General features: G+C 40.6%; 1 protein-coding gene across 1 annotated transcript in view; it reads left to right on the top strand.

Annotated features, from left to right (window-relative positions):
* The first annotated feature begins 9558 nt into the window (after positions 1-9558).
* LOC126335993 (juvenile hormone acid O-methyltransferase-like) overlaps positions 9559-24289 on the top strand; it is a 36414-nt gene continuing 21683 nt past the window's right edge. Inside the window, exons 1-2 of the mRNA XM_049999470.1 lie at positions 9559-9719; positions 13629-13761. Of these exons, the coding sequence (XP_049855427.1) occupies positions 9559-9719; positions 13629-13761 (294 nt within the window). The remainder of the gene's footprint in view (positions 9720-13628; positions 13762-24289) is intronic.

Below are 24289 nucleotides of genomic sequence, written 5' to 3'. Positions count from 1 at the left end.
TTACGCGAAATGAGTGACTCGGAGCAATGAGAAAATTTTGCTGCCATCATGTCTAGTGCGAATATTAAAGTTTGGAGGAAGTGTTGTGATCGTATGGGGCTCTTTCTCATGGTTAGGGCGTGTTCTGCTAATTGCGCTTAAGTCAATGCAAAATGCGGAATGATATGAACGCATTTTACAGCTAGTTTGACAGCATTATGTGTTCGGTCAGCAACGACTGGTCATTACGGAAAGTACAGCTCGCGGCTATATGAGGCCGAACAGAGGCTGCAGTGGAACACTACTACTTATGGACATTTAACTGCCTATGGATAACACTAACACAAAAAATGACAAACACTGGTGAATCCCTGCAGCACAGCAAAATTTACTGCCACTACCAGGTGCAGACTAGCAAACCATGCGGCAACACGGGGAAGCCGAACTGCACACTAAAAGCAAACAAAACCCAACCTAAGCCCTTACACCGTCACCGATTTACGACCAGTCGATCACCTGTATGACAGTCTTGGCCTGTCAGAGGCACAGACACTGCAACTGGCCCAGGATACCTCGCAGGTGCCCAGCCCTGTGGCACCCTTCCTCGAACACTCTTTATGTCGACCTAAGCTATGGCAACAGTACCGGGCATTGCACGAGACCCAAAACTAACAACCTATCTTCGCATTCTCTGTCACTGATAGCAAGCAATTCGCTACTGCTCTTACTACCTGACCAAACAATCGCAAATGTTTTCTTCCCTTGGCGCTTGCCTTGGCACATTCCCCCCCCCCCCCCCCCCCCCCCCTGCCGTTGAAACCGCTGACGCCGTTCGCACGGTTTTCGTCCACCACCTATCTCCTCGATGCGACAGTATTGGTGGATAATCGTGCCCAGATTTACGGATCACATCACAGCCCCAAATTCCATGAAGTCTTCGGTTAGTAACTAACAAATATGGAGGTGACAGTAGATTTTATGAGATGTTCACCACGTCAATGTGGGCGTGAACGGGCTCTACCCTTTGCGTCATCAAAAGAAAAGAAAATGCAGTGGAACTTTCAGTTTGGGACCACGAACTTGGCAGGATCCATGTCCGTTCGCGTGTCACTCAGCAGCACCTTCCCGACTGGCACACTGTCGTACATGTGTGTGCTCTCAGCGCTTGTAAATTTTTCAGTGACCTAGTTCAGTCTCCGATAATATTTAACGGGTTTTTCTTTCCTCACCCCGGTTATGAGAACTAGCGCTGTTATTCAATAGTAATTGCTGGTTAGAACTTTGCAGCTTTTCAGGAGTCGCAACCGTGGTTTAACGAACAGAGAGCACTTTTTGTTGTCGGGAATGAACGACACTCGAAAGATGCGGTTAATTTGAAATTTAACTATGATTTATTATGAGCTTTATCACCCTTAATGTGACAGTGATGAGTACTCTGTATAGGGACTCTCGAGTCCGTCTACAGACTTTAACTGTTATGAAGCACCCTGGGTGCTGATCTGACAGTTAGGACTCACTATATGTGCCAGTAGCATGCAGTAGCGTATGGACATTTTAATAAAAAAAATTAAAAAAGAGTTCAATAGAGTAAGCGTAGGCTGCTGCAGCCGCTGTCACTCTCAATAAAATTCTTTATTGCTGTCGACAGCACTGTTAATACGTAAAACTGTCCGACGTTTCAGTCACTACTGCAAAAGATCTTCCTCAGGACGTTGTATCAAGCTATACTGTTGAATGTGAGAGACTTTAGATCTTATATAGCAGCGGAGAAAGCTGCTTTACGTAATTTGATGGGGCACTTGACGGTAGAAGGGGTGTTAGGCGTTCGTTATTGGTTGGTCCTTGTCATTGGTGGGTAAAGACGTATCTCACTGGTGTTTAGATCACTTCTTGCCATTGGTGGAAACATACGAATCAGAAACGGACGGTAGTTGTGACGTAGCATTGCCTACTCGTTGTCAGGTGCTGGCAGCGGCGTGCCCGCGCTCAGTGTGCGTACGACCACCGCGGTGTCCCGCTCGCAAGTGTAAGTCGCTTTGCGCGCTGTAAGCTAGCTAAAGTCACTCTCTCATTAGACAGTGTAGCCCAGCACAAAGCCCTGAGGAAGCCGTCTACAATACTGGCCGAAACATCGGTCACTTTATGTATTGACAAAGCGGGCAACAACCCAGAACAGTTTGATTGACAAAGTTCAATAGTATTAACAGAAATGGGTTCGTCTTGGCTACATAGATTTGTCATCGCTTGTATTTCTATCACCAGCCTAATGATATAGTGTTCTCTTACAGGTATTGTGCCGCATCAGAACTCCCCAAGTTGCGATAATACACCTTCCGATAGGTTTCGTACTTTTTATGTACCGTTTTGATCTTTATATATTCTTGTCTAGTATCCTCCACTATCAATTAGAAGCTCATGTGAGCGATTTTATTTCTGAGGCCGTTTCATTTTCTCCAGCAACATGAAAAAAAATGAGAGGCAGCTGTTAATTTTCCTCTGGTAAACGTGGAGCTTATTGGATATAATATTAACGTGCCATCGTATTTGTAAAATATTTGCCAAAGTACGAGGGTGAGTCAAATGAAAACCTTAAATTTGTAATAACAAATCGAAATTTCGAGTCGTTGTTCTGTAAGTTGGTAAGCGTGCTAAAAAACAGCGTGCAGAATGGCCTGTAGGTCGTAGCATAATGCAGATGTAGACATACCGTCGCAGTATCATTATAAAGATGGCCGCCCCACTTGTGACTTCCACCAGGGAAGAACAGCGTTCTGTTATTCGGTTTTTGCCTAGTGAAGGTGTGAAACCTATTGAAATTCATCGACGAATGAAGGTTCAGTACGGTGATGCATGTTTGTCACAGCAGCAAGTCTACGAATGGAGTAGGAAGTTCGCAAATGGTGTGACATGCCTAGAGGGAACACTGTCACCAGTGCATCATACACAGCTCTCCTAAAAAATCATCTGCGGCCTGCAATCAAATCAAAGCGATGTGGATTGCTGTGAGCAGGTGTCCTTTTGCAACATGAAAATGCAAGGCCCCACACTGCCTGTAAAACAGTTTCAGCAATCATAGATCTGCATTTTGAGTGTCTTCCTCATCCACCATACTCCCCAGACCAGGCCACAAGTGATTTCCATATTGTTGGATCACTCAAAGACGCAATGGGACGTTCTGATGAAGAGGTACGCCACGCGGTGCATGAGTGGTTGCGCGGACTACCAAAAGAATTTTTTTCTAAAGGAATTTATGCACTTCGTAAACGCTGGAGGACTTGCATTGAGCGTGGGGGAGATTATGTTGAAATGTGATCAGCTTTGTACCACTTCTGCACAATAAATAATATTTAAAAAATGTGTAAGGTTTTCATTTGACCCACTCTCGTAATTGGTGGGTCTCAGTACAGGTTGGCATGAATTGCGTTATTCATTTAATCAGGCGAGTTATATTAAATTTGCATTAAAGAAGCAACCAAAAGATTTCTTTTGGCAGTCACAAGGAACGACCACAAATTATACGAGTCTATGTAGGAGCAGCTTATATGCCACTTAAAAAGAACTGACACTTAACTGATGCAGTTTCTCCCCCTCCATCACCACCATCAGATAACGAATGACCAAACGCTTGGTGACATTTAGAGTACAACCCTCGAAGGAACGTTACCTACGTTTCTATGAGACCTGAAACGATCAAAGTTTGTGGAGTACTTTATGTTGATTTTTAATATAAAATTTGTCTTGATCGCACGTTTATAAAAAGATGCTCTGTTTCGATTGCTAACTCATGATTTTCATATTTAAAATAGGCAGAAAAAAAATTGTTCGCAAATACTTCTACCTACTTACAATATTTGCCTTATAAAAGGAAAAGAAAATAACTGAGCATAGCATCAGTATTTCGTTACAGTGAGTAACTCGTCAAATGTAGTGCAAACATGTACAGTGTCATAAAAATTACTGTGCGGTCTATGATGCTACTATTTCACATAGAGACAAGTGCGCATCTGCTAGAGAGCACAACGGCGTGCACGGTCGCATGATTAAAGTTATCGTATAAAAAATGATACAAAAACACAGGGAAAGACTATTTGAAGTTAAATTATGGGCAGTTAAGGTATACATTTTAACATGATTATTTATGGTATCCGCATGTTGTAACCAACTGAAAACAAACCACGGCATCAGTTGTAGCTTTGTTTTTGAACGGTAGAACCGGTTTCATCCACTAGGGACGTTTCCCAAATGATTATGAACGCAGTGCCGTTGAGATACACAGAAAAAAGAAAACAGCAACTCGTATTATAATCTCTATGCAATTAGTAACCAATTTGCCACGACACATGTAAACGTACTCGTACAGTACACTGAGGTGTATATTATAAAATTCAGGCTATTCTAACCGTGCACCACCAAAGACAAAATCGGTTCACAACACTTACATATACTGATCACATTACGGGTCTGAAGATCTACAGAAGTCTTATTTTACGAAAAGCTCGTGTTATTTGTTATTATTAATATATACAAAGTGTCCATCAAAAGGTTCTAGTAAGAAATTCAAGAATGAAATACAAGCATTGGGTCACCAATAAATCCCTTAGGAACCTCTTAAACTGGACTTTACTATTAAGTCGTAATGGCTGCTGGAAACATATTGTTAATGTGTGCTTCTGAATAATGGACACCTTTCTGGACCGGAGTAGGTGACCTTAAACTTTTGTCAAGATACTTAAAAACTGTTCTCATGGAGCGAACTGTTGGTATGAAAAATGAGGTATATTATTTGCGATAAGTTTCATTAAATCGTAAGTAACTGGGAAGCAGTTGTCAGTTTCTTTCGGTTTTGGTTTAAGGATCTCTTACAGAAACTGACTAGTATTCCGTCACTAATGGCAAAAGGTTAACGGCCACTTTCCCATTAAGCTGTATCTGATATGGAGGGACATTTCTCTAAAAACATCTGTCTTCCAGGCATCAGCATCTTCCTGTCTGTGAGGGGGATAGACTTCTAACCAGCATGGATAAGCCGGACTTGTACAACCTCGGGTGTGTTTCCATCACGGTGCTGGCCGCCAAACAGGTTGATGACCTGTGGTCGGTCTTCACGTGGCCGAGGCAGCCGCTGCCGGTGCTCGACATTGGCTGCGGGCCCGGTGACGTCACCAAGAAGGTGGGTTCTTCACTTCCAGTCACGTTACTACTCCATGAGACCAATCGACTGCTAAGCAACTCCGTTGTATTCTGAAAAATACGGTCGCACTTGTATATCTTGGACCACTGAGAAAAGGAGATACACAGTGTGTTCATTGTAACAGAAGACACTGAAGTAGCTCGAAACTACATTTCGGACCAGAAAATTTCAAATTCCATATTGCTTGTCTTGGAGCGGGACATCCAGTGATATCAAACTCAACCCGCCACCCAAACCCGTGCGTGCCTGGTATGGGAGACTTTGAAATCTTCAATGGGAACGCCCGTTCTTTATGGCAGACTACGATTCTACGGCCAAATCTGTATACTTTTGTCTGAAGCATATCCTTCCTTTCGACACAGATGACGCTGTAATCAGAGGAACAGAAATGGGCCACCATCGTAATTTATGACATGATACTCAACGGGCCTTGAATATCCAATGGCATCTCGGACTCCAACTCTATGCTGTGAGGTTAGGGCAGGCCAGTATTTCGTAACTTCTAATTGGATACCCCCTCCTCCCCATAGAAGATGGGAGTACTTGACGGGCCACTGTGATAATGGCTCGCGACGAACTCTACTCTCCTTTTCCATTTCGAGTAAGTATTCAAACGTAGTATCAACATCTTCAGTACACTTAATGATCCACTTTTCAAATGACCGTACACAGGACAGAAGCATAAATGCGGCAATAGCAGCATAGCCGTTTCTGATGCTGTGGACCATGTCTTCACGGCCTGTTGGCACTCGCTGATGCACTTTTAAATATCTTTCAAATATCCCCACAGGAAGAAATCTGGTGAAGTTAAATCCGGCGACCTAGCAGAACAATTAACTGGGCCATTCTCCCTATCCACCGACCAGTGTAAAAACGGTTTAATAGCTCCGATGCTTCAGTTGCGTAATGCACTGGGCAGCCGCCATGCTGAAACCACATACGATGTCGAACGTCCTGGGCAATATCTTTCAGTTGTACCCATAGTTCCTGATTGTGCCCTTTCTACATGCTGTCGATAAGATTCGGACTAATGAGTTTGTTTCCTATGGCGTCACACCATATGTTAACCGACCAAGGACGCTGATAGTCAACTTGCTGTACCCAGTGACGATTGTCGTCACCCCAGTAATACATATTAACCCGATAACGCAACCATTGTTTGCGAATGTAGACCCACGGGAAAATAATTTCTCGGCTAATAACGTGGAGCTAGATTGCACTTGTTGACGTGTCCATTTACAAACAACTACCCGGTTATGGAAATCGGCCCCATGCAGTTCTTGATGCAGCCACTTGTGGTGTGGATAATCCTTCTGACAATGCAATATGGTGGCGATACTACCCACTAACGTATTAGAATAGCGGTGTAATTGCTTATCCGTGGGCTGTGGTGCACTGCCGCTATTACAGCTACTTCATTATCTTCTGCTTCAAAAACAATTTGATGTGCCAGATTACGAGTAAATGGTAGCTTTAACGCGCCGCTGCGCAGATTGAGTAAATGAGATAACGTACTGTCCATCCCGCTCACAACGAACTCATCACCAGTAGTAGCAAAGGCTTTACATTTATCACACCCATTAATGAATTTTAATAAAGAAAGCTATACATAACATCCTATGTACGACAATAGATTTGAGACTTGCTGTGGGATTTCTATACTACTTGCATATTCCTTCTTCATCTCCTGATTTACACAACAGGTGCACCAAATTTCAGGCACCTGTAATAATTAACAATAAAAGGATAGTTGCTACTCACCATATAGCGGAGACGGTGAGTCGCTGACAGCCACAACAGAAAGATCGTCAGAAGGTGATTTTTTTTTGTTAACAAGGCCTTCGTCGAAAATAGGCAACGTACACACACACACACACACACACACACACACACACACACACACACACACACAACACACACTCGCAATCGCAACTCACTCATACCTGATCATAACCTACCGACTATTTTCGATGAAGACCCTGTTGGCCGAAAGCTCATGTTCTGACAGTATTTTTGTTGTGCCTATCTTCCACTCGGTACCTCCGTAATATAGTGAGTATCAACTACCTTTTTCGTAGTACTGTTTGTTACTTTCTGTCTTGAATTTTCCATTGCGTAATAAGTAACAGATCGATATATCCCTTTCGAAAGCAAGAAAAAACATGGTGCTCACGATTAAACAGGGATTATTTATGCAAGATGTTACAAAATTATCCCATAATTTGAGAGGCGATGCCAACGGCCTTGCCGCCGTGGTAACACCGGCTCCGTCAGATCACCAAAGTCGGGCTGTGCTAGCACTTGGATGGGTGACTATCCGGTCTGCCGAGTCCCGTTGACAAGCGGGGTGAACTCAGCCCTTGAGAGGCAAAGTGAGGAGCTGCTTGATGGAGAAGTAACTGACTTACGGCCGGGAGAGCGGTGTGCTGACCACGTGCCCTTCTATATCCACATTCAGTGACGCCTGTGGGCGGACGATGGCCTGTTCGGACAGAGTTTTTATTTTTGAGAGGCGATAGTGTGGTCCAAATCAAGACAAAAATATCCAGTAAACATGGCTTCTAAAACGTATATATTAGGAGCTGTGACCATTTGTTCAGTATTAGAAAATTGTTTCACACGAGCCTATATGAACAAATACTCATAGTACTTAAGGTATACATTTTATAGCCCGTGTATACTGGAGTTTTTTTTTTTGCTTTAGTTCATACTGCCACCTTTCAATATACGGTACGATTTTTTTAACTTCCAGTATAAATAAAAATTGGCCTTTGCGTTTAGGTCCCGCGCTGTGAGGGTTCGATACAATCTTAATTACGTATATAGACACTTCATCCGTACCGGAAAACGAGAATATCGACAACCTTTGCCTGTCATCACCATTGATACTGGCAAAATATTGGTCTCAGGAATTGCAGTGCTTTAGAGAATATTTTAATTTCAAGTTTGAAGTCGGATATCAAACGACAAAAAGATATTTTTATAGTGATACAACTACAAATTTACTTAAAATGTGCAAGTTTGCTTCTTGCCTAAATTCATGATTCTAGGTGAACTGGAGTAACTATAGTTTTGATGAGAGACTTCGGGAGTGTCAAAATGTGTCATAAATGGCCGTACCTTGTGATTTCACTGTCTTGGAAGCTTCACTTTTTACTCCGTCAAGGGACCGTAGATCGTTGCATGTGACATAAATTTTCGCAGTAAGGCAGACATACAGACAGAAAAGTAATCCAACAGAGGTTCGATTTTTACCGGCTGGAGTAAGGAACCCTAAAAAGAAACGAATTGTACGTACATTGTATTTCGCCAGTTTGTGGGCAGTGTTCTGACACAAAGACACATGAATCTGGAAACGAATCCAGCCCCAATAGATCCCAAACGCAGCCGATGTTTCTCACATAAGTGTTCAACGCTCACTGAAGGCGTGGAGCCGACAACCACACCCTGTGTAGTTAAGCCTGCCACCGATGCAGTTTCCAAGATACCGGCGGGTTTTCAAATAGATAACGGTTGATAATGCGCCGCTTGAACTATCTGTCAGTTGTCGCAGGGTTGACAGAAACAGTCTGAAAAGCTTGTAGGGGGTTTGCAGGGTAGGCTGTACTGAGAAATTACTGTTGAGAACAAAATTCATACGTTGCGGCAAGTCCGATTTAATTAGCAATTCAAGTATTTGTACGGGTAAAAGTGTGGCAATGCACAGACATCTGTTAGTCCGTGAGTTACCACTTCTTCAAATGCTTATTACCAGCTACAATGTGCCTTTTCCGGAAGTTATAAGTTTAAGATAGGAGAGGAGAAGCTACGTTTGTGCTGTCTGAGGAAACGAACGAAGAACACATCTGGCAACAGCTTCTCCGGTACCCTGCTTCAATTCACGCGTACAATTACTTGTTTAGCTAACTTCAATAATAACAGAATCGGGAACGATTTATAATCAATTGCCAGTGCAACCTACCCTGCAACACCCTTACAAGCGTTTCAGGCCGTTCCCGACCGCCCTATACAAATCTCAGGCCTTAGCTGGCCCGCTGAGCTATGTTCCGCGGACAGCACGGCGAGCCGCTGCCCTGTACCAGGCCACGACACACGGACTGGACGCCCTGTAATCTGCACCGTGCTCTCCATTCGACAACTGTGGCCTCTTTCATCACCCTCCTCTTTTCTCAATATTCGACGACTGGAATTTGCACAGAACGGTTCTATCAAAGATCTGCAATACCTGTGGATCGCTTTCCCTCTTCAAAGAAACGGAAGCACTGATTAACTTTATATGCTGTATAGCTTAGAAGAGCAAATCAGATAGTATATTTCTGTACTGGCAGGTTTTAGCCCCACGGCTGCCGCCGGGTACGAAGCTGGTGGCCTGCGACATCAGCCCAGAGATGCTGGAGTTCTGCAGGCAGCACAACGCGCTGCCAGGCACCATCACGTACGGGCAGCTGGACGTGGTTCAGCCCGACCTGGAGAACTCCGCCGTGTGGCAGTACGCGCCCTTCGGCAAGGTGTTCTGTTTGCTGCTGCTGCATTGGGTGCCCGACAACAGGTGTGTAATCAGTTTGTCGCCTTATCAATTACTTTGCAACAGCTGGCCTGTCTTAATTCTCCGATTGTAGTTCAAGAGGGGTAAAACTTGAACACTCCAACTATTTCTGTTGTGGTACTTCCAAGAGTAAGAAATGCCTTAACAATCAGTCATACATTTTCTCCAATAACATTTTTAGTTTATCGAGATTTATATCTTATGTTACTGATAAAACTAGATTATGCAAGGCTTGTTGCCAGACTGGCAGAAGAATGTATTAGCCGGCAGCTGTGGCCGAGCGGTTCTAGGTGCTTCAGTCTGGAACCGCGATGCTGCTACGGTCGCAGGTTCGAATCTTGCCTCGGGCATTGATGTGTGTGATGTCATTAGTTTAGTTACGTTTAAGTAGTTATAAGTTCTAAGGGGCTGAAGACCTCAGATGTTATGTACCGGAATGCTTAGAGCCATTTTAATCATTTTTGAATGAATTATGTATTAAAACGAAGTGACAAAGCTCCATACAACTACGAGGGGAATTCAAAACGTAAAGATCACTGTTTAAAAGAGAAATAAACTATTTTATATTCAGGCCACCCGAAGCTTTTGAAAGGCATGACGTTAGGAAGAAGTCCGCTACAGATAGTTAAATTGTTTTTCATTAAAACACATTAAGTTTCGCTGGTGCAACATACGCGGTAAAAAGCAAAGTACAGTGTCACCATTTTTTTGTGAATATTAAAATTAATAAAGGAATGTCTAAAATATAGTCAGAACTTAAAAAGATTGTAGGCATACCCGTCGCTCCTAGTCAGGATTTACTGTTCAGTGAATATCGTCATATGGCGTGCTCCATTTCTTAAAAGTTGTTGGTATCAAAAAAGCCGAAAGAAACTATTTTATAGTGAGTCACCGCTAAATGTTTTTAAAAAAGGGCCGGCTCAGCGTTAAAAATTGTCACTACTAACATGATTCGTCGCGACACTACGCAGATTATTATGTGGAAAGTGTCAGTTGGCAGTGTCTTGCGAGTGTGATAGAAGGGCAGCTCAGTGTAGGACAAAGCAAAAGCGCCCTGCATGACCGACAAGGAGAGACTAGCTGGCTGGCAGAACGGAAGCTATCCATGTGGACCGAGGCCCACAAGAAAGACAGGCCGCGGCGCGTACGTCACGAATGTAGGCCTGCGCTCGCTCGGTCGCTCAACTCAGCAGACAAAAACTACGTTTCTACATCTGTTAAGTCGTAACTAGGTGCGCACGGTACGAATGAGAATTGCATATTTTACAGGAATCCGCTATTATGGATTATTACTGTTATTAGTCCTACAATGATAGGAAGCCCTTAGGCCTACTCATAATTTACAGCGGCTGTACTGGCGTACAATAAAATTAAAATCATGCCAGACAGATTATCAGTTGCAGAAGGAACCACTTCTTGTATGAAATGAGGACTGTTAAGCAGACAAAATGCTATACACATTTATATCGAACATTAAATTTTGTTATAATACAGTTAATCAGTAGGACTTCGTAATAGCAAATTCCAGAGATGATGCAATTCTCGTTAACGTGTACACGCCCAGCTATGAGTTAACAGGTCTAGTAACGCATTTTGTCTCCTGCGCTGAGCGAGAGAGCGGGTTCAGGCCCAATTTCGCGCTTCAGTCTGGAACCGCGCGACGGCTACGGTCGCAGGATTGAATCCTGCCTCGGGCATCGATGTGTGTGATGTACTTAGGTTAGTTAGGTTTAAGTAGTTCTAAGTTCTAGGGGACTGGTGACCCTAGATGTTAAGTCCCATAGTGCTTCGTGACGTACGCGCTGAGACCTGTCTTTCTCGTGGGCCTCTTATGGACAGTGTGACGTCATGTGCTCATGACCATGAGCGTTGCGTCTATCTCTACACACGAGAATAATACAGAATTTTATTACGCTCTAAAACCAAGTCATACAAACAATCAAAATTAGCCAGAACGATAAGGTGCTATAATTCCAATTGGTCATTCGACGTGAATTCAGCGTTTTCGTTTTCATATCTAAAAATTTCTACTCTCTTACATATTCAAAATGTGGCTTTTTGCTTTGTTATGGAATGTTTTTAAATTTTCTGAAGGGCTTGTGATGCTGTGTCCCTCTTCGCTAAGTGCGCTGTTAATTTAACTCGTGGGTTATTTAAGATAAGGTGTTCCTGAAATCTTATTTGAAATGACCTACCGGTTTGTCCTATATATTTCTTACGGCAATCATTGCATGTAAAATAGTATCCAGCCGCTTCATTATATTTGTTTACCAGAGCGTTTTGCCTGTGTTTACTGCTTATATCCGAAAATGTAAAACACGCTGAAGTAATGTTTTACATCTCGTATGACTGCATTTTTTTTCACGTACTGCACCCAGATATGGTATTTTAAAAGAAATAGAGAGTTCCTTTGCCATCTTGGGTGGTGTTTTGCTTTGCCTTTCACCGAGCTGTCCTAACTCACACCGGAAAGACGCTGCCACCTTATACTTTCCACATAGTAACTTGCGTACTGCCGCGATGTGTTAGAAGTGACGATAGTTTATTGCCAATCCACCCTCTTTTTTAAAACTTTTATCGTCCGCTCATTATAAAATGTTTTATTTTTCTTTTTAGATGAAGACAAATTTTAAATGATAAGCACGCCTCTGGTCTCCCGTTACAAACAACATTTTTTTTATAACAGGAGAGGACATAGCACATGTTCTACAAGTCAACTGGAAGAAAAATAAAAGCTGCAAAGGCGTAGTGTTTACTGAATATGTTACTTCTCGATATGCTTAAAAAACCACGAAAGTTCATGATTCGCTACAGGTTGTTCTGCAAGTATCTTTGTACGAGAGACTACGGGGAGAGTAGTATAGATTTAGAAGCTATGAAACTACTTCGGAGGAAATAAACCCTCTGGACGCCACGAGACATGAAAAAATCTCATTCACGCTTTCAACTTAACGGAAAAAGAAGGAAAGGACACTGTAGATGGCTACAGGGGAGAAGCTGCTATGTTCATTAAAAATAAAACGGCATATCCCGTTGTGGACTCTCCCCCACCTCTCCCCGCCGTCCACAGTATCGGCATCTATTCGAGCTATGTTATACAGCAGAAGAAAATGAAGACAACATGGTCGTTATGAAATAATATTAGGAAAGTTGTTGGACGCGAAAACGTATCCCTTTCATCGTGCCGAATGAGAATTTCAAAACAATCACAATGGGATGCAGTGATAGTAAAAAAAGTGACGTCGATAGCGCATTAGCTGCAAAATTCAGTCCCTAAGAGTACGTTAGAAGAACATGTCGCTTTAATACCGGGCTATGTACAATAGTGGTATATTCGTAAGATAAATTTAAAAACTCTGTCATTAATCGGTTGGAGGATAGACATCCTAAATTTTTAGAAAAACTGTTCTTTGTCCCTAAAAAGTAGTAATGTTACAATTAGTCTATAATTTTATGTAAGATTTGAAGCAACAGGAACAAAAAAGTTGTAGTCAGTAATTTTTTTATGGAATTAATGAAGTGCCATTTTGAAGTTTCACCAAGGTGTGCTCAATCTGCTGGTTTTCAAATAGCACAAGATATCAACAGAGAGCAAAGAATGATTACATTGAATACCTATAATGACACGGAATTTACCGTAATTTCATTTTTGTGCTCACATTTACAATGTTATCGTTCTCATGATGTGCTCGGCGTTCTGAACAGCAAGTTCAAGCCTGTTTATTTAACTTCGTTTGCATAATGTGAAATTAAAAACACCTTATTATGTGTGGGTTTTTAGTGTTATTGTTGTACATTTTCACCACAAAATATTTTTGTTGTAATTCGTTCATTTGATTCTTACAAAAATTCAGAAAGTCTTATGTGACCTCCACTGGGGCAATGCCACCTAATACATTAATATTTTCACAGGCGCGCTGTCCAGAACATTCACAAGCTGTTGGTGCCTGGAGGAGAGGCTGTCTTCAGCATAATCGCTAACATGGTGTTTTACACAGTGTTTGAAGAAATGGCGAAAGACTCGCGTTGGGCTCGGTACATGCAGGTAACCCTTAGGTCTACCCGATATTCCCCTAGATCTTAGAAATACTTGGGAAATTATGTTTAATAATTCTAAAAAAGCCCTACGTCAGGAAAAGTCGACTTGTTTAGCCTGCCACCCACTTTTGTTTCTGTGTTACTTGTAAAATTTTGTAACCGTCCATCGAATACACAGTAAATATGATTTATGAAGTAGGGATAAATTTACTTTACAAAATTTAGAAAGCCGAGCTGCATCAAGTTAAAACATGCAATAGCCAGTTCCTTATTGTCAAAATTTTTCTCTAAAGCGTAATAAAAGTATTTTCAAAATCCCTACCGGCTACCGCCCACCACGAAAGCTGAAACGCCCACTTGTGCGTGGGAGGGACCATGTTGACCACCACTGCATTCTGCCTTTTCCTCAAACGAAACTAAAGTTACTAACCAGGAAGAATTTTCTTTTATAAATCGGAGGACTGTCGTACCCATTACGATTGGCTTTAAGATTCTCAGAGTTGTTGAACGTTCTCGAGTACTCGACGTTTCGACCCCTGCTGCGATCATCAACAGGGGCTTCTGGTGTCGCGTGGTTAATGAACAGGGCTGATCATAGCGCAGAGAGAGGCTTCCGAGCACTCAGTCTTCCCGAGTTTCATGTACGATAAGAACCGGAAGATGTGGTATTACCGGCCAAGCTGATAACAACAAATTATACTGCACTATCCCTTCGAATATGGTAGAACTGGAATGCAATAACACTACTGTCTATGGCTCTACGTTGTCTAGGTGTCTGATTGCACTAGCCGGTTCTTGTTCAATTGATAATTCAAATGAACGCAGTTCCCTCGAACTGTACAAACAAATAAGTTACAATAAATTTTGTGTCCAATGCAAAGAGTTGGCAATAAATTTAAAAATCTATTTCAGCAGATTCCATAAACACTTTTTCCTGGTGCCTTTTGTCCGCATCAACTGGGATTTAAAGCAAAATCGTGCACCAGATGTGCTTAAAAGAAAATGTGAAAGTCCATAGATCGTGTCGTGTACCTCCATACAACTTAGGTACCAATGTAAAATTTCTAACTTCTGAGCGCTGATACGTCAAATAAGTCACTGTTCGACAGATACGAGGGCTTGTAGAAAGGTAATTTCTCCGAATTTTTGATTCTGTTGTTGCGTGTATTTTTTGAGGAAATAAATGCAGATGTTTCCAAGTGTTTGAGTGACAATTTGCCCATTCTTTCATTTCTCCAGAGAGTGGAGAAATCAGCGTACGTCGTTTGTTCAGAACATCTGCTACCAATTCCGCCTTGATCATTAATAATAAACTTTATCATCATTGCTTTTTCAAAATTCTATTACAATATGTATATTTTATTTTAGTAAAACGGATTGCTCTGCATAACCTCACATCGAGAGCCAAACTGTTGATCAGACAGCTCTCAGAATGGAAGCACTTTTGTCGCTGAGGTTTCATCAAGAGCAACCACTCGTGACAGACGAGACTTGTTACATTAGTACAACGCCAGAGGTCCTGCAGTAGACTCACTTGTCACCAGTAGTCAATGGAGACAACAAAATCGTTTACGTAAAATGTGCTTTAGACACACTCTGGCGAGACTTCCCAAAATAACCAGTTCTTAGGAGCCGAATCTGCACCAGTATATCATTACGACTTCTACAGGGTGAGAATTATTGAAGTATTTGAATAAAACGTAAATTAGTTACAAACTAAGGCGTGCACACAATTTATTCAACATATGAACGTCACCACCAATATTCAGATTTAGATTACGACATGTTCGATATTGTAGCCATCATTGGCGATGATGTGGCGCAGACGAATAACGTAATTCTGCATGACCCGCTGAAGTGTCGGAACAGCGATGCTGTCGATGACTTCTTGAATGCCTGTTTGCAGCTCAGACATGGTTTTGGGGTTATTGCTGCAAACGTGTCATTAATACAGCCCCACAGAAAGGTGTCGCATGTGTTCCGATCCAGAGAATACGGCGGCCAGTTGAGGCCCATGCAGTGGCTTCTGAGTACCTGAAAGCCATAATGTGTGTCCCCAAAGTGCTCTTCCAGAACATCAAACACTCTCCTGTTTCGATGGTGTCGAGCTCCGCCTCTCACAAGCCATATCTTGTCGAAATGAGGGTCACTTTGATTAATGGAGATGGAATCATCTTCTAAAACCGTCACGTGCCGTTCGGCATCAACCATCAACAAATATCGAACCGACAATCCGTGACTGGGCATTGCCCACCACAGAGTCACCTGCTGAGAGTGAAGAGACTTCTCGATCGCGAAATGCGGATTATCAGTCCCCCAAACGCGATTATTTTGGTTACTGACGAACCCATCCAAACGAAGGTGGGCTTCGTTGCTAAGCCAAACAACAATGCGCATGCTAATTCCCACCATGCTACGCAGCAAACAGTGCAGTAACAGCGCAGTTTGAACTTCCTAACGCAAACCACTCAGAGAAGCTGTGACGATTTTATTTCATGTAGTTCAATAATTGCCCCCCCCCCCCCCTCCCTATATCACTAAGGTCACCTGATTCTAGTGTGCGCTTTTGTGCTGATTAATTCAAGATGTTACATTAAGATGTGATTGAAGTGTTTCCCACTAGAGATATTTCCACACTATCACAAGTAGACATCATTTAACTTCGTTTATTTGAACAAGTAAACTTCGAACACAAACAGTCACTGCTTCTGAAGCAGCGCAACAGAAGAAAATAAACGTTTTTCAGCGATTCTTCCTAGTATTGTATAGGATAGTTTCATCACAAATAACTGTTCTTAAACAAAACCGGAATAGATTCTTGAGAGCTTAGATTACGTTCTTGTGAGCAATGCAAAGTCTGTCTTCAAAACAAAGTACGTATGCAAAGCTGTATCTCACGGGCAGTACGACTCGTCAACGGCGCGGAACACAAAGGCCCAGAGCGCAGGTCACGGGCGACGTCCCATCTGAGGCTGTATCCAAATAATGGTGGTATTTGAGTCGCTGGCTGGCGAAGACAGAACTGGCTCTAGCCGGCTCCGTGCTGGGAGAAATACTCCCGCGGCGGAAGGTTATAATTTCTCTATTGGCTAGCGAAGCTGCAGCGAATGCAGGTAGAGATACGTGTCTGGGGCGACGACTGTTTTGCGCCCTCTAGCTGCTTACCGGGACGCCCTCTGTGGATTGAACAAGATACGGCGGGATCCAACATGACCGCAGGTGTTGACCTGACGACAACCCGCTGAACAGAGATGCGTTGCGGGTTGGCCTCGTCGCAGGCGAATCCGAGATAGACACCAGTTTACATGGAAGTTCTCGCATAAATGATAACAAATATAACTAGAATGACTGCACAGTATCTCTAAATTATTTGAACTGCCTGATAAAGAAGTCGTTCCATTCCATGGCAAATTACGTCCTTTTCTGTTAGCACAGTGTCTTGTAACTAATGCATCTGATTCCCAGATTGGTATTTTATCATGTTTCGATGACAAGCTTTCCAAGATTTATGCGTTACCATTTTCTTCGCCTTAACGAATCTCTGTTAATTTTATATGCTACTGATAAAATTATAATTCAAATATTCAGCTTTTCGGGCTCTTTAAGAGGATATGTTATGCTTCTATGACCTTTTTATGGTGCAGCAACACAAACACAAAAGTAAATTGTTTCCAATACAAGCAACGCACGTAATCAGATGACCAGTACATGGACGCACCAGCCACGCGTAAGTCTGACATTTTCACGTCGCTACCTATACCTGTCCATCGCGAGGTGAGTCTTCTTTGCAGTGACAGCTTTAAGCGACTGTGCCACGCCCCCTATACTACCAAGGGCGCCATGTTCGTTTCAGTCAGACGTTGCCGACTCATCGCTACTCGGGACAGCTTTTCGTGTGGCAGAGAATCCCTAACGTGTGCTACAACACGACCTAACCTTTGCCATGCTTTGTGCAGTTTATTGCAGAGTATGTGTCTATATGTCATGTAATCTCACAATTTCGCTTATTATCGAAAGTACTATCACTTAGGATATAATGTGATATTTGACATGACATTAGAATTAAAGTTGGCGATCCAAGATTGGAGACCTGGGAATGCAAACACACTTCCTAGGTCACTTTTCATAACTTGAAAGTGGTGGGAAATAAAAAAAATTAATTCCTAGCAAATGAGAAAAGTTAACATAATTTAAATGTACCCAACGAGGGTACAGAGATTGAAATAAATATTTATGACTTCATCCAAACTATGCACAATTTTTGGTGAACTTAAGAACTGTTATAGCTAATCCAGATGAATCAGAATCGTATTATCCAATGTATGATGGAAAATCCAATAATAATGTAACAAAACTTTCATTTGGTGTCTGAAAAGGAAAGAAATATGATTTTATCTAGAATGATATTTACTATTAAAAATAGCCTTGATCACGATTTATTTATCAAGGTGGCCGGTTTCGACCACAACTGTTGTCATCTTCAGACCCACAGGTTGTATACAAAGCTTTAATTAGAGGGCTACATACATTAAAGAAGATACATAAAGTTATAAAGCTATAAAAAGATGAATTACCATTGGGTAGGGACCTCTTTCTGTTGAAGAATCAATACTGGAGAAACCAGTGCACGTCTTACTATACATAATGGAGGCTCCACCCACTTCAGACTGCATGATGTCATTACTACCTAATGAGTTATAAGTCGAATTACAATTTAAAATTTCTTAGTTAAAAGAACATTGTCAAGAATTAAAAATAAATACACACTAAACTTAGCTTATTAAACAGCTATTGCCAATTGAGAAGCGTTAAAATATTTAACTTTGTAGTAAAAATGAACTTCGGTTTGGCTGTACATGGGTTGCCCTCTCAAGGCCTGTTAGTGAACAATTTATAACCATGGGTTTCCATGGTGAAGTTGGACGCCATTGCATACATGAGGCAGCAGGCTTCTTTCCACTGATAGTTGTTGTAAAGTCGATAGTCGAACTAGTGGTTGCCATGGTGAGGACAAACGCCAGTGCAAAAGATTTGGCAGCAGGCTTATCTCCAACGAAGTTGTTGTGAAAGTGAAATGGCAAAGACTGTAGCATCAGATGATGTATTATTGAGCAGCAACATTTCTTTATTGAAACGATTTTCAATGAGTAAGCTCAATAATCTGTAGCTTACATGTATACTACACACTGCACAGAGACAATACGAAGTAGTTGTCCGTATGTTTGAAATATTGTCTATGACGTTGGTATGTAAATTACATGTGGCAATTTAGAAAGGCATTGCAATTCCTAAAGTCATATTCCAGTCTTATAAGCAAATAAAAATAATGAAAAAGGAAGAAAAATTACAAAATTATGAGCCATACTGTCAAAATTAAAAGGATGTGAATTAGCAATATGAAGTATAAAAGCATATGAGCAAAAATTCTAAAACAGACAGTCATAAAATAATTTTTGGTGAATAAAATTACAATGTAAATATAAAATATTTCCTAAAAGACTAAATAATTTTTTTAAATAAAAAAAACAAAGGTTAGGAGAGTAAACATTCTAAAGAATATCATCCTAAATGCTCAAAAAATGTTTGTCTTTGAACTGAAATTGTTCATGTAAAACATATAATGCATTACTTTTGTAAAGTGAAAAGATTTCAATTTCTTCTAAGGTATTTAGCAGTGGTCCTTTTATCACAGTATGTAATATTTTCAAACTGTTAGAAATGCAACCCTCAGAATGATTGTAGCCATTAAGATGTTGACAAAATATTGAATTGGTACGTGCAGAACCAGTAGCACATTCTGTGAAACGTGTTAAAAAGTTACAGCCAGTTTGGCCAATATACTGTTTCTCACAGTCATTACATGTTATTATGTAAACGCCTCACTTTTGGTATATATTTGAGTCTCCAATTGTGTGTCTCAGTTTCATCTGTAGGGGGGTATTTGCTTTAAATAAGAATGGAAAACATAATATTTGTAATTATAGGAAACCCACATCAACTGACATCTTAATAAATGCTAAATCATGCCATCCATCAAGATACAAAATGTCATTTTTTAAAACTATGATACATGGGATACTGAAATTTCATCTCCAATATGATGCAATCCACAAAGAAATTGATACATCAAAACAGAAAGCAGTTGCTATCAATTATAATTCCCATCAGATTGACCTGTTATATCAAAAATTACAAGAAACAAATGATACTGTTACAAATTCCAAGAAGAGATTTACAAAAATGACATATATGGGACCTATTTCAGATAAATTTATTTAAATTATTTAAGAACACAAGCTTGACAATAGCATTTAAAACTAATAACCCCCTTACTGATGACACTGAAACACATAATAAGAGACTCAAATATATACCATAAGTAAGGTGTTTACAAAATAACATGTAATGACTGTGATAAAACAGTATATTGGCCTTGAGAGGGCAGCCCATGTACTGCCAAACTGAAGGTCATTTTTCCTACATAGTTAAATATTTTAACGCATCTTAATTGACAATAGCTGTTTAGTGTTCATTTATTTTTAATTCTTGACAATGTTCTTTTAACTAAGAAAATTTTAAATTGTAATTCGACTTATAACTCATTGGTTAGTAATGACATCATGCAGTCGGAAGTGGGTCTAGCCTCCATTATGTATAGTAAGACGTGCACTGGTTTCTCCGGATATAGATCCTGTACATCTCCCAAAAACTTGATCCCCCTCACCCGTTTCTCTCCCCCATCCTCTCCACCCCCACCAGCTGCCGCACATGTATTCTCATGTCCCATCCGGTCTCCATTTCTCCACCCTCCTTACCCTCTCCCAAGGTGGCTTCCGCCAGCTCCCCCTCCCTGGTGATGTCCTCCTCCCCACCACCTACCTCTCCTATCAACTTTGATCCTCCCCTCTCACTTCCTGTGAATTTTCCTTTGGGCACCCTCTCTCCCTTCACTGTGCTTTTCCCCCATCCCCCGTTCCTCCACCCCTCTTCAACCGGGCTTCCACTCCCCCTTCCTCCCTTCCTAACTCTCCCTCTCTCCCCTGCCTGTGGCATCTCTGCTCTCCCTTCTACCTCTCCCACCCCCATTCTCCTCTCTTGGCAGGTCCCCGGACTCGTAAACTCTCAGTGGACATTCGCGCGCCGGAGATCATCGCCATCAGTGTCACGTTTGTGTGCCTTCGTTTGTGTTTAGTGTTCTTTAGCCATCACGCCACCATTGTTCACCTGTGCCATCGCAGTCATCCGTGTTTTTTGCGCTGTGTCAACGGGTTTTATTGTTTTGTCTCGTCCAGCGTGAACGGCTTCGTGTTAATTGTTTTTTATGTCTACAGTTTTTGCCCGCCGTTTTTATTGTATTATCTGTACCACCTTTATGTCATGTTTCTTGTACCACTCACAGCTGAATAGCAGCGTAATATGCTGCTGACAACCCACTTTCTATCAGGTGATTAAAATAACAATAAAGAAGATAAACTGGTTTCTCCAGTGTTGATTCCCCAACAGAAAGAGGTTCCTACTCAATAGTAATTCATGTTTTTATAGCTTTATAGCTTTATGTATCTTCTTTAATGTATATAGCTCTCTAATTAAAGCTTTGTATACAACCTGTAGGTCTGAAGGCGACCACAGTAGTGGTCGAAACCGGTCACTTTGATAAATAAATCGTGATCAAGACTGTTTTTAATAGTAAATATTTGTAAGTGTAGCACATTCTTTGATTTCATCAACAGCTCTGTTATATTTGACTTCATCTGTTATTGATAAAATAAGCTTAGAGGGACATTCTAGATAACAGTTAAATAAAGAGTAAGAAAAATATAGTACCTTATCTGTTATCAATTCTTGGTGGATTTTTTAAATGTAATAAAGAAATTGCGTGCGATAACGTAATTTTTACTATGTCTTCTAGTTCTGGAGAGGCAATTGTTAGATGACCTGGTTATAATGTTGCTGGAATGAAATTATAGATAGACTTCCAAAGGAAGGAAAAATTGTAATAGAATTGATGGAAATTCGTGTACTAACGATTAAGTATGAACCAACTTACAAGTTAGAACATATTCTGAAAAAATTGAAAGTTAAGATATCTTTTTATGAAGCACAACTGTAGAAGTAGCAGGATTGAGTAGTAAGAAAAATTTCGAAATAGATATCACATAACTCTGCAGAATTTGATATCCCATATTTCGAATTTATTACATTTCAGACATATAGTAAAAATAATCAGTTACTTCACTGTTCGTTATTCGACCACATTACATGGAACAAATGAAATTTTCCCACAGGAAATCTGCAATATTAACCCACCAAATAATATTCTCAAAGTATACAATCCATTTCTTGATTTTAAATGAGTTACACTACACATATCAGATGCTGACGTAATTCCATGTAATTTCATAACAAACTATCCTATCTATGTGATTAACGTGGCATGTAGAAATAATAATGTAAGTTCATGGGAAAGGACTAGGAATCTTTGTGTGGGAATTTTAATGAACAAATTCCTTCAGATACTTCAACGTATGTAGGAATGTATAGTAAGGAAAAATTTAACTTACAATGTTTGGCACAGAATTTTACTGAAAGTTTTTAACTATATTAGTGAATAAAATATTAGAAAAAGTTAAAGTAATTTGAACATTATGTTTTCATTTCATTTTAAAATATTTTCACGACGATAAAGAAAACAAAACCGAAAAATTTAGTATGATAATTAGAAAATGATTACTCATTGTATTTCTTGTGTATAGCTCTTTTATGTAGATTACATTAGCATTTTGAATTTTCAAAATGAATTAAGATTTGTGTGAGATCGATGGAAAGCGCTGGCTGCAGGACAAGTATGCTTCAGCTGAACTAGGAGTTTTCAACTTGTATTTTATCCGGTGGCAGGTGGCCTCTAGGTAAAGATAATACTGACCTAGAACAACAATTTCCGTCAGTGAAAGAATGGTTGCACACTGAGTGAACTTACCTATACATTCATTTTCTCTATTTGTAATATGACTTACGTGAAACATTCTCTTGCGCCAATCTAATGCAGTTCAAAACGTCTTTCAGAGATGGCGCTGATGGACGATCCATTGAAAATAGTAGCGGACCATGTTTTACTTTAAACATAAATTAATTGTTTTTAAAGTTATCTTCAGTATTCCTACTACCATTTACATGTTATTCACATTTCTTCGCTTCCAATAAAACACGAAAATGTGAAGAAAATAACTTATTTTCATCCAAAATTAACTGATGGAAGTAGTGCTTTTAGAATGTACTTTGTCACTCGAGTACCTAATGTATATACCATTTTAGAGGATATTTACTGCGTCAAAGCTCTAAACCGAGTATAAAGACTGAAGGATTTTGACCATTATCTCATGAAATCATCAAAGCGTCAGTGGTTAGAGAAGAACTAGCTATTTGACAAAACTTTTTCTATTCTCGCTTCTGTACGATCTATCACCATGCAAAGGGCAAGTTTAAGACCCATACTAAGGAGCGGGTAGTGTGTTTCATCCAAAAATAATGGAGCCCTCTGTTATCTCAGAAGCACGATGCACTGACGTACTGGAGGTCAAAGCCCAGAAGCTCGGTTTATAGGACTAACACAGTGGAAGGTGTTCGCTGGCGAACGTTTTGCACTTTTTAGGAATGAAGTTAATTTTGTGCTATTAAATTACATAATCTGTAAATGGAGGATATCGAACAGCTAAAGCAGTGTGGTGACTGTGTAGAAAAAGAAAGTGTACCGAGACATCAGTAAATTAAAGTTACATGTGAATGTGGTAGAACTGTTTGTAAAACAAGAACACTAAAACATCAAGTACAATCGACAGTTCATAAAAATCGTATGGCTGCTCAAGAAGAAAGAATTAGGAAAATTTTGAGCAAAGGATAGATTTCTTATATTCACCATAATTCATTACGTTTCACTTTCTTATGTTCACTTTTTGTAAAGAAATATTAAATTTTATTTTCTTGTAATTACGTATTATATGAAATATTAAATTTTATTTTCTTGCAAACACCTTTCCTATGAGAAACATAATCGATTGAAAATTTCTGAATGTAATACGAAAAAATGTTCAGGTTTATTAACTTTTCTAAGTAATTTAACAGAAATCAAATGATTTAGACCTGAAAAGTAGATGTTTTGTTAAGTTCTGTGTAAGTTCTAATCAGCTACCTCACGAGGAACGAATCAGCTGGGAGCTAGAACTGAGTTACAATCTACCAAAACGTACTACTCTCGTTGTCTATAGAAAATATGACAGCCATGCAGATTGAACCACACATGGAATATTTTTAAGCTACACTGAAGCGCCAAAGAAACTGGGAGAGGCATGAGTATTCAAATACAGAGAGATGTGAACAGGCAAAATACGGCGCAGCGGCCGGGAACGCCTACATAAGGCAAAGAGTGTCTGGTGCAGTTGTTAGATCGGTTACTGCTACTACAATGGCAGGTTACAAAGATTTAAGTGAGTTTGAACGTGGTGTTATAGTCAGCCCAGGAGCGATGGGACGCAGCATCT

The sequence above is a fragment of the Schistocerca gregaria genome, chromosome 2 (assembly GCF_023897955.1).
Source record: "Schistocerca gregaria isolate iqSchGreg1 chromosome 2, iqSchGreg1.2, whole genome shotgun sequence".
NCBI classification, from domain to species: Eukaryota; Metazoa; Arthropoda; class Insecta; order Orthoptera; family Acrididae; genus Schistocerca; species Schistocerca gregaria.
The sequence above is the reverse complement of the archived record's forward strand: the minus strand, read 5'-3'. Positions and strand labels throughout refer to the sequence as shown.